This window comes from Desmodus rotundus, chromosome 12 (assembly GCF_022682495.2).
Source record: "Desmodus rotundus isolate HL8 chromosome 12, HLdesRot8A.1, whole genome shotgun sequence".
Lineage (NCBI taxonomy): Eukaryota > Metazoa > Chordata > Mammalia > Chiroptera > Phyllostomidae > Desmodus > Desmodus rotundus.
Genome location: NC_071398.1, coordinates 38,905,983 through 38,917,381, shown reverse-complemented (window position 1 = coordinate 38,917,381; position 11,399 = coordinate 38,905,983). Strand labels below are relative to the sequence as shown.

The 11,399-nt window shown below is 57.1% G+C and overlaps 1 protein-coding gene across 3 annotated transcripts; it reads right to left on the bottom strand.

The window, feature by feature from the left end:
- Positions 1 to 1,744: 1,744 nt before the first annotated feature.
- EGLN2 (egl-9 family hypoxia inducible factor 2) lies at positions 1,745 to 11,128 on the bottom strand. 3 transcript variants are annotated; one of them, XM_024577474.4, is made up of 6 exons: positions 10,988 to 11,128; positions 8,857 to 9,932; positions 3,372 to 3,491; positions 2,868 to 3,004; positions 2,607 to 2,674; positions 2,180 to 2,369 (listed from the first exon to the last, which is right to left on the bottom strand). In XM_024577474.4, exons 2-6 carry the CDS (start codon positions 9,691 to 9,693, stop codon positions 2,314 to 2,316), a joined length of 1,218 nt encoding a protein of 405 aa, XP_024433242.1. In that variant the 5' UTR covers positions 9,694 to 9,932; positions 10,988 to 11,128; the 3' UTR covers positions 2,180 to 2,313. The 3 variants fall into 3 exon arrangements, with proteins under 3 accessions (XP_045041368.1, XP_053771454.1, XP_024433242.1); XM_045185433.2 differs by lacking the exon at positions 2,607 to 2,674 and having other exon boundaries at positions 1,745 to 2,369; XM_053915479.2 differs by lacking the exons at positions 2,607 to 2,674; positions 10,988 to 11,128 and adding an exon at positions 10,783 to 10,801 and having other exon boundaries at positions 1,745 to 2,369.
- Between the last annotated feature and the right edge of the window lie 271 nt (positions 11,129 to 11,399).

Below are 11,399 nucleotides of genomic sequence, written 5' to 3'. Positions count from 1 at the left end.
TGGTGTGGGTGTGGCCAACGGACCTGAGGTGCTGCAGAAAGGCATTTGAGTGCAGCGAAATGAGTTAAGCCCAAGAGCTAGCTGGAGGCAGAGCCACAGCATTATGACCTGGTCGTGCCACCCCTGGTGGCTACTATTAATATTTAATGCTGCATCCAACGATATCTGTTCCGCGGTCTTCGGGAACCTCTATGGCTACAAGGACCCAGAGCTCCTGAGGCTCCTGGACCTCTTCAGTTACAACTTCCGCAGGAGTTCCAGACAGGGCAAGTTGAGAGGACCAGCCCCAGCCCTTCCTGGTGAGCTCAAAACTATGCCAAATCCCAAGTACATAGACCTACCTAGAGTGGATCAGTAGGACAGGACTTAGACTGTTGGAATGGGAGAGTTCTAGGACTTACAACATCAAGGTCCTACTGAGATCCTGTCCCCACCCATGTACATTTCCCCTCCCTCCTGAACCGGCTCCCCGGCCCACACCACCTAAACCTCGCAGAGCTTTGGATCTTCATCTCTGAGCCAGTCCAGGAGACACAGCAGCATGGGGAAGCCCTACGATTTAATTGACTGCTTCCTAGATCAAAGGGAAAGGGTGCAGGCCCCTGCTGTCCTAAATTCTGTCCATGCCTCCCATGAGGAGGCTCCTAGCACCCCTCTCCTCTATCCACAGGAACAGAAAAAACGGAGTCACTACCAGAAGGAAACTTTGGTGGTGACCACATGTAACCACTTCTGCAGCACTGAGACCCCGCATACCAACCACCCTTATTCTACTCAAATTCCCAGAGGTGGCATGTCTCCCAGCAGGAGCCCAAGTTGAGGGGGCTGGAGTTTGGGGATAGCCAGGGGCAGGGTCTCACACTTTGCTGGCCCGAGCCAAGGTACAGAGGGAAGCTGGACACCATGGTGGGTCAGGCACGCCTCCCAAGCCTGGAGGACCACCAGCGCCTGCCCCACACACCAACACAGTGCTGCCGGAGACCCAGCACTTCCTCAGAGTGTGGCCCCTGGGACTGTCCCGTACCTTCACCCACGTGGCTGCTTTTCAGCCCAAGGTATCCACCGAGTCTGGAGATTGTGTGCAAGCTGGGGAGCACCTATTAGCCGAGATCAGCAGGCATCAGCATGTGTGCAAGAAATAAGACCCCACCGTCTGGGTGGCTTCTATATGGTGTCTTAGACGGATGAAAGGCAACCTTGCCATGTTCGTAACACTTGCGCGTCCCCTTAGAGCACCTTCCTGATTTTTCTGCTTGTGTCTGCACACAAGGACCCTATTCAAGGATCCGTACTGCTTCAAAACCCCCCGCCAACTTTCTGAAGGGCCAGTTTCTTCATACCCTTTGCCCCAGGTCTGGGCCAGGCAGGGACGGGGTCAGTTTGGGCAGGCCTGGTGTCCATGGGGTTCTCCCCCTGAATCTGTGTCCCCAGGAAAGTGGCTGTGCTTGGGTACAGGCCTGGCCTGATGGGGGATCTTCCTCTTCACCACTGTCCTGCAGTGTTCTTCCTGCTTCTTGTGGGGAGCCCTGCCAACGCACACCTCACCCCGCTGTGCACCGGCCTGGGCAATGTCCCCTTAGCTTTCCAGCTCTGCCTGGTGGCCCATTGAGGTTGGGCTCAGCCACCCTCTGCTAACCAATCTCAGTCCCCCTTATCCACTTTGTTTAAATAAAGACCCTAAATTGTAGATGGAGGAATCTCCTTGTCAAGGGGAGGGGGAGGGGGAGTCAGATGTGTGCAGCTCTGAGGTAAACTTATTTATTTCTTGGCTGACAGGACTGTCACACCCATGCTCCTCCCAGCACCTATTATCCTGCCCAAGCAGCGGCAGCCTAGTCATAAGGGTGCCATGGCCAAAGGGGTTGGGAGTCACTTCACATTCCAGGCTGGAGGAGTGGGGGGGCTTGGGGATGCTAACCCCCACAAACCTTTGCCAGCAAGAGGCCATGACTCACCTCAACCCCAAATCCTGCATGCTGGTGGCAGGTGGCAATGCCCCCTTCCAGCTCTCCACACCTGAGAGGAGCATGGCCAGCCAGGGCAGGACACAGACCCCCCAGCTCCAGTAATGGTAGCCCCCAGATCACAGCCCCAGCCCTCATAACAGGGCAGCACAGGTCTCTCCTCCTCCTTGGTCCGCAGTGACTGAGGAAACCCTCCACACCAGGCAGGACAGAGGCAAAGTCGGAAGCAGCAGCGGTGGCAGGGAAGGAGCAGACACCGAGACTCGTGGGCTGCTGGCTGGGCAGCACCGGCCCAGAGCTCTCCCCAAGTCAGGGCAAGCTTTCTGTCCATGCAGCTCTGCGACGGCCACTAGGTGGGTGTAGTTGGCTGAGACACAGGTACTTGGACACCCTTCTGTCCTGATGCTGGTGGGAGGGAGGGGGACAGGAGATAGTGAGTCATCCGGGAAGGGACAAAGAGGCCACAGAAAAGCTGGGGTACCAGGAAAGTGGCTGTCTAGGGAAGGTGGTCAGAGGTGAGAAAAAAGGTGGCAGAATCTAGTAAAAGACCGACAAGGTGGATGAGGTAGCTCAAGGCCTGGTGAGGTCATGGAATAGGAAGGACTTGAGGGAGGGGACACCGTTTGGGAAGCCGTTAGGTACCTAGCTGATACTTGTCTTTGGCTGCTGCTCGCTCCTTGGCATCAAAATACCAGACAGTGATGGCGTACCTGGGGACCAGAGCAGTGCCGGAGGGCCGTGAGAGACCATTTTTCTCCGATTCCAGCCACCATACCCACAGTGACATTAGAGTCCACCCTCTGAGCCTGATTCTGTTCCCACCTAGGCCCCCTCTCAGTACTTGATCACATCGTAGTCATTCGGGGGGAGCACCTGGGCATATCCCAGAAGTATGGGCCATACCTGGTAGCATAGGCTGGTTTCACCTCATGGGGGTTCCGCCGGTCAGACCAGAAAATGAGCAGCCGGTCAAAGAGTGGCTCGATGTTGGCTACCACAGGCCGGCCCTCAGGGAAGATCTGCAGCAGGCCACCATGCACCTGAGGGCAGACCAGAGGATGAGGCGGGAGGGTGGCACTGCCTGCCCCCCAGGAGCCCACCAAAGGCATAGCAATAACACAGACCACTCTCCCACCACTCAGCCTCTTAAAAATGAATGACAGCCCAGAGTCTGCATCCCCATGGAGAGGGGCAGGAAGCTACTAAAGAAGACAGGAAATGGAGGGGAGGGTTCATCAGGCCAGGGGGTAGGCAGACTGCACCATTCCCCCGAAGAGCCACGGGACAGATTGCTCCACCCCACTGTGGGCTGAGAAGAGGAACCAGAGAAGGCTAGAAGCGGAGCTGGAAGTGGAAAACGAAGTGGATGCACGACACCCCACCTCCGTCCTCACCCCCACACCCTACCTTGATGTCCCAGTTCTGATTCAGGTAATAGATACATGTGATGCAGCGCCCATCACCGTGGGGATTGTCAACGTGCCTCACGTACCCCAGCCCGTTGCCTGGGTAACACGCCACCATGGCCTGGCAGAGACAGATGGAAGTGGTTTACTGGAGCTAGGCAGAGACATTTGGGGAAGCAGCCATTGCCTTCTCTTTCTCATCTTCCCTGCCCCTCATCTCCGACTGACTCCTCAGGTGTCCTGGGCTCCAAGGGCTCCAGCTCCCAAACGTTCACATTTTTTAGCCAAGCCTCCATCCACTGAAAATCTCAGCTCCAGGGCCTCAACAGCCCCTCCCTACCCCCACCCCCCAGATGCTGGCCCTCAGGGAAGGGGCTCAATGAGGAACTGTGGGTTTCATTTTTTAAGGATAACCCAACCCCATCTCAGACATTTCAGCAGAATAAAGCCAGTGTAAAGGTTTTCTGGTGTGCAGTGGTGCGGCCTCACAGTCCTACATCAGGGGTTCTTGCCCTTGGCTGCACAGTGGAACCACCTGGTACACTGACACCTGGCTCACCTTAGAGATTCTCCTGTACTTAGTCTAAGATGGAACCTGGATTTTTTTTTTAATCGTCACCTGAGGATATGTTTATTGACTTTAGAGAGAGAGGAAGGGAGAAAGAAACATCAGTGTGAGAAACATCCGTTGTTTGCCTCCTGTACGTGGCCAGACTGATGATCGAACCGTCAACATAGGTATGTGCCCTGACCAGAGATCAAACCTTTTGCTGTACAGGATGATGTTCCAACCAACTAAGCCACCCAGCCAGGGCTGGAGCCTGGAATTTATTTATATTTTTAATCTTCACCCAAGGACATGCTTACTGATTTTAAAGAGAGGAGAACAATGGCTTGCTCTTGTATGCGCCCCAACCAGGGACCAAATCCGCAACCTAGGCATGTGCCCTGACCAGGAATTGAACCTGCGACCTTTCAGTTTACAGGAGGATGCCGAACCGAGCTACACTGGCCAGGAATTCCAGGAGCCTGCAATTTTTAAAGGTTCCCAAGGTAACTCTAATGCACAGCAATGTTGAGAATTGCTGCCCCTGACTACAAAGAGTCCCTGCCAAGTAAATTCATGTCTCCTACACATTTGAACAAGTTCCAAAACCTACAGTGTAACTAGAACCTGAGATCCAATCCCAACTCCAAGGATAGCTTGCTCAGCAGCCCTCAACAGTCCCCATCACCTGAAAAGTCCTCACTATCTAGTCTGTAACACGGGGCCAATAATACCTGCTCTGTTTACAGCAGGGGCATTAACCCCGCTGAGAACCTACCTGTGGATGCTCCTGACAACACAGGTCTAGCCACAAGGTTCTCGCCCCCTCTCCCTGATGGCTGCCACTGCCCTGGCCAGCCCCACCCATACCAAGGCCCAGGCCTAGCCGCTCAGGGCCTGTCTTCTCATCAAGAACCTTACAAAAAGGTGGATGTGGTGTGAGGAAAGGGGCCCAGGTGTCCCTACAGACCTAACACCCACATTTATTTCAGAGTAGCCACACGAACTATAATGTTGGGGGAAGGAGGGAAAATGACTTAACATCCCGTCTCAGGTTCCTGACCCATGACATGGAGCTGACAGCTACTTCACAGGTTGCTGTGGAAACTAAACAAGATATAAATGGGAAGGCACCCAACATGGTGCCTGCCACATGAGAGAAACCCAAACCACAGGCTGAAATAAAGAGTCCCAGTCCTACCCTCTGCCAAAAGCCACTGGATGAGTGAAATAAGGAAACACTGATGTGAGGACCCTCAAGCTCCTATCCAGCTGGAGACCATCTGTCTTAACACCTGGACCCACACAGAGGCTAGGCCGCTGCTCCCCACTAACACTCAATACATCTGTGGGGCACAGTCCCGCAAGACAACCGTGAGATAAACATTACTGATCAAAAAGATCAGTGTCTCACGCCCAAACAGCTTGCTAAGCACCCCAAGGCAGGCCAGGTGGATTCAATCCCAACACGTCATTCCCAGGGCTCGCGGCAGCAGGGATGTAAACCACTCTGCCCTAAACATGTGCACCTGATGCACCACAGCACCTGCCCTAGGAAAGAGGCCAGGAGAGCTGCCGCGGGGTGAGGCCGCCCAGGAGTGGAGAGCACTCCTCCCCCTGGCGGCACCAGGGCACAGGTAGTGAGCAGCCCCCACACCACCAGGTTTGGAAGGAGCCCCTTCTTTGCACTATTCATTCCCTGCACGTGGTCAGCACTCTGAGCAAGCCCCTCACCAGAATGAAGGAACATGCAGTAGCCCAAGTGGCCTGGAATCAGTGAGTCACTGATTAGGGATGGGCAGGGCCTCCCCAGTTAGAATGCAAGCAGAGCCTTTGCTGATTTGACATGAAGAAGGTGGGGAAAAGGGCCCAGTGCTGCGACCTCTTCCCCAACAACCCAACCCCACACACAGCAGTCAGAGGCCTTTTCTTCAGCTATTCATTGTTCAAATCCCTTCCAGCACCCAAGGCATCCCGAAAATATACAAAATACAAAGTCCTGACCACAGTCTCCAAGGTCACCAGCCTCATCTCCTAGCCCTATCACTCAGCTCCAGCCTTTGGGGCCTCATGACTGTTCTCTGACCAGGCCAAGCTCCTTCCCAAGGCCTTTGCACAGGACTGGAACATTCTTCCCCCGTCCTTTGTTATTCCCGTCTCAGGTCAAGGGGCACCTTGGGTACTCTAGCTGAAGGTACCTGGGCTGCTTTTCCACTCCACCCCTCAGTGCGAAATCAACACAGGTGCTTGTTTACTTAGAACTGGCCCAACAAGCAGTCCCATGGAAGCGCCTGGGGCCAGGCCTGTCTCCCTAGTGCCCAGGAGGTACCTGCTGACTAAAAGCACGCCTCTGGGCCTCTGGGCCTTGGGGCCTCCAGGCCTTGGGGACTCCATTGCATTCTGCCCTGGGCACCGTCATGCAGGGTCACCCACTGTGCAGCAGGGGTACACTCTGGAGTCTGGCATGAGATAGGTCTTGTGCACAAAGGCTGGACACACAAGCAGCCCCTTTAAGGCCACACCCTGCCCCTACATACACACACTATAGGGAGTGGAGGGTGGAAGTGTACTCTGGCCCCAGAGAAGCACCTACTTCCTCCCCCACAAGGGAAAGGCACAACAAGCAAAGTGACATGAAAACATGGAAACTTGTTCCTCACCCTTCCACCTCAGGGAAGGGACAGCTGGGATCAGAGCCAGCAAACTGAAGAGTTAAAGGCTATTGGTGACAGTGTGCTCAAAACCCCACCATACACACACACACACACACACACACACACACCCCACACCCCCCCCCCAAGCTGGAGACTGAGCCAATAACAGCAGGCCCCATCCCCAAGCTACTCTTAAAGGGGCAAACCAAGCCCGCCAGGCCCTCTCAGAAGTCTCTAATGCCAGTCGAAGTCAACCCTCTCCCACCTATAGGCCAAGTGAGCAGAGGGACCAGGGAAGAAGAGGAGCTCCACTCAGAACCACCGAGAGCAGGCTGCTGCTGGCCCTAGTCATACAGGTAATCAGTGTACCCAACAACACGGTGGCCACCCACCCCAGCACCCCACACTATCTTGCTGCAGAGCCTGGGGAGGGAGCCCAGATGCAGCCCTTTGAAGGCAGGGAAGCCTGAAGTTGCTGTCTCACTGGGCAGGGGAGGGTCCGAGAGGAACTGCAGTGATTGGGTGGCTCCTCCCCTCCCTTCTCAGTCCAGCCTGGCTTACCTCCCAGGGCAACAGAGGTCACCTAGGGCTAAAAAAGTACCCCCCCCCAAATCCTAGCCAGGGCTCTGTCCCCAACCACATCCAAGGAACCAAGGAGGACGAGATCTGCTCCTTCTACCCTCCCCTTCCCTCCAGAATGCTAGACTAGCAAGGGACTGAGCCTGGTTTTCCTACCCTGTAGATGAGCAAAGGCTCAGAGAGGTGTCCTGCCCTGGGCCATTCAGCCTTTGTGGTCTACCTCCTGCAAGGATGGGAGACCCTGGGGTGAAGCTGCTGAGCACCCTCTGACCAGGGAAACTCCCACTAATCTCTCCTGCCTGCGCAGGCCAGCCCAGGGAGGGGCCCCCTCTGGCTCTCCGGCTATATAGTTACAGGAGGGAGAGGGAAGTAGGACAAGTTGCAGCTGGGGTGGGGAGGACACTTGTCCTGGCCCCAGGGGAGCCCTGGTTCCTGAGCCAGCTCCAGCCTGAGAGGGACACTGCACAGAGGCAGAACCCGAGATGCGATCTGAGAAAGCAGGGAGGGGATATCAGGAGCACAACCTCATGCCTGAAGGGCAGAATACAGCCAGTGCCATCAGCCGCGCATCAGTGGTGTTGTGCAGTGGCGCTCACTACAGAGTCTTTTCCAAATGACACCAAGCCTTGGACTCAAGGCCGGGGCCCTCACACCGCTCCATGAAGAGCACTACTGTGTCAGCAGCTGGAAAGGCCCTATGGACCACTGTCCTGTGCGGAGCTCCTGGCCCAGGTTCTCGAACAAGCAGAGCAGCTGGAGGCCCAGGAAACCCTGACAAACTGCCATAAACTCCAATCAAATCAGCATTTTTCTTAAGAGAATAATGTAAAATGGCAGGTTTTCAGAAAATCCCAGGGCCTTAAAAAAGATTAGTAACTACTACTTTAAAGAAAAAGGGACCAAGATGAGACACAAAGGCAGGGGTTCAAGGAACAGACCACAGTCAGACAGAAAGGATGGAGAACAGGGACTAGGATGGGGAGGAATTCGAAAGATGGGCACAGGACCTCCACCCGTCAGCAGAGAGCCACCCAGTGCCACCCCCAGGAAGCTGCCCTTGACGCAGATGCCATAATACGGCACACAGAGCACAATGCAGCCCAGCACCAGGAGCAGCGGGCAGCGCCTCCTCCCTCAGCCTGGCACTGGCCTCACTACTGCCACCCTCCCCCTCCCCCTCCCACCTGGGAGACAACGGACAGACCAGAAACAGACCGGGGACAGGACTAAGTAGAGAGGCCAGCAGATAGGGATGAAAGGATAGGGCAACAGGGAAGGACGAAGACAGGGACAAACAGGTGCGCACAGACACACAGAGGAGGAAACGTGCCCCTATCTACATGGACCGTTCTTGGTCTGGTGCCCATAAACAGACATCAGGAAGCTGTGAACCCCAACATGGCCCACGCACAGTTATGGGGCTATGAACGTCAGCACCTCTTCTCCAGGTCTTCAAGAGGATCCCCGGAGATCAAGGAGCACTGTGGCTACAGACCAAACCCCTGATACAAAGGTGCATAAACTATGGCCCACAGAAAGAAAACACAAGACCCCCCCAGTCTCCACAGGGAGTGAGAGTCCAAAGCGAATTCCAACACTTCCTCCACCGGAGCTGCCTAAACCCTTCTGTGACCCCAGAAGCGTCTCCAAACCCACTGGTGCTCAGACCACAAGGCATCCAACAAATGCGTGCTGGGCAGCCTTACCTTGGTGCGCCCGTTGATGACGTAGCCGCCCAGCCGCCCAGCGCAGTGCCGGATCACAGTGTCCACATGGGCCATGAGGGCCCCGATGCTTCGGCAGCCTGGCTCATGGCCTTCCACCCAGGCAATCTGGTCCCCACGGATGCTGCGTGGCGGGATAGCCCGCTGGCTCACTAGCTGCCCATCACGCAGGCGCCCGCCCCACTTCAGGGCCTCTACCTCAGCCAACACACGGCCACCCAGTGCCGCCCCCAGGAAGTTGTCCTTGACACAGATGCCATAGTACCGCATGCAGGGCACGATATAGTCCAGGGCCAGGCGCTCAGGTGCAGCAGGCAGCTCCTCCTCCCTCAGGCCAACACTGGCCTCACCACGGCCACTGCTGCAGCCTGTGCCGCCCTCCCCCTCTTCCTCTGCTTCCTGGTTCTCCTGCCTGGCCCAGGGACGCTTGCTGGGTGCAGGTGCATCCCCACCATCCTCTGCCCATTTCCTCTTGGGGGCCTCAGGCCGGGCGCCCTGAGCTGCCAGTCGCTGGCACCCCTTGGTGACCAGTGCCGCAGCACCCTCGCTCTGCAGTGGCCGCAGCTCACCACCATCCTGCCCACCGAAGCCTTCTGGCAGGGGGCTGGTTGTGGTGGAAGTGGCTGTGGTTCTGGGGATCCCACTCCCTGCCGAGGCCTCAGCAGGTGCTCCTGGACGGTGGTAGGAGGGTAGCAGTGGACACGGCAGGTACCTCTCCACCCCCATCCTGGACCGGCCAAGCTCCAAGGGCTCTGACACAGAACTCGGCAACTGAGGGAGAGCCTGACTCAGGGGCTGTGGCTGGCAGGGGCTGTCCATGGCAGCAGCGTCTTCATCCCCCGGGCATGGAGGGCACGGCCCAGGCCCATGGTGCCACCCTCCTGCACTGCCTCCTCCTCCTCCACTTGATGCAGCCGGGGGCCAGGGCGGCCGGGCCGGGTGTGGGGCAGGGTGAGGCAGGGCAGGTGGCAGAGGCTCTTCTTGTGCCCTGGGGGTGCTCGCTGGTCCCCAAGTCCTCTGCTGTCCCTAGGGGCTTGGGAAAGGACCTGTCAGGGTGCCTGGAGGAAGAGAGAGAAAAAAGGGATGTGCGAGGAGCTAGAGGCAGGCTGGCTGGTGGGAAGGGTGAGGGGTGGAGGAGCAGTAGAAAAGCAGACAAACTTGGCTTCTGAGACCCCAAAACCTGAGCCAACTTGGGAAAAGAAAACTCTGGGAATTCTGGGGGGAAATCACTGACAGACAAGAGTCAGTGAGAAGGACAGCTGGAGGAGTAAGGCTGAGATGACCCAAGACAGAAGACTACAGTGGGGGCTGGGGGAGAGATCATCCTCAGACTGAGACAGACAAACAGAAGAGAGGAGGGGCCTGGAGTAGAAAACGAACGGTGAAGCAGTGGGGAACAGGGGTGAATAGGGGTGATTTTCCTGGGTTCCAGAAAGGCAGAGGGGAGGTGGGGGTGCACAAGACAGAGGAAACTGGGGAGTTCAGAGACAAAGAGAACAGGAGGGGTTGTGGAGGTGGGGTGGGGACAGAGACAGAAAAACAAACCGGAGAAAAGCTGGGAGGGAGGGCCTGAGACGGCCGGACAGACCGGGGTGGCGGGGTCGACTCTACCCCAACGGGAGGAAGCCTGTTGGGTGCTGACACACACCCAGACGGAAGGAAGGTCCTGAGACAGACAGACGGACGGAAGGGAGTCGCGGACAGAGGGTGTACAGAGACAGAAAGGCGGAGCAGGGTTCACGCACTCAGGGACAGGACTAGGGAAAAAAGCACCCCCTCCCAACTCCCTTCGGCGCGGGCACTAAGGCCCCGTGGGGGCTCAGCGGGCAATGGAAGCAGGACCTAGGGGCCGCTAAGACCCCTGCCCCACCCCTCCCCCTCCGCCGGGCCTGCGCTCCCCGCTGCCACCTCAACCGTCGCCAAAGCCGACACTCGACATGCCCATCGCGCGATCCCTCCCCCACGCCCCACCCCCATTCCTCCCTCCCCGGGGTGGCCAAGCTCCGCAACTGCGGGCCCAGCGCGCGCCCCCACATCCTGGCCAGCACATGCCAGCACCCCGACTCGAACACCCTGTCAATCCCGCTCCCTTCCCTTCCCGAGCTCTCCTTACCGAGCTTTTTCCTCCGACCCCGGCGCCGCCGTTTATGCCAGCCGCCCTGCGCTGCACAGCGCGCCATACCCCGCCCCCACCATCCGCGACGCTCCGCCCCCGCCTCTCCCGGTGGGTACGTGACCGCGCCCGAGCAGAGGACATAGTGCGCAAGCGCTAGCCGAGCGGGGTGGGGCGAGGACATTGTGAACAGCCCCAATTGAAAAAGGGGAGGTGGGCCGGCCGACACAAGGCTCATTTGCATTCTATGCTCTGCCCTTTTTGCTCAGGAGGGGAGGAACACAGTAAGAAAGGGCTGAATCGGGGAAAGGGAGTTGTTGCTAACGTTATGCAAACGACAGGGGAGGGATATGCAAATAAGCCTATTTACATGGACAAGCCCATCCCCTCACAGCAAGAACGCTGTGGAATG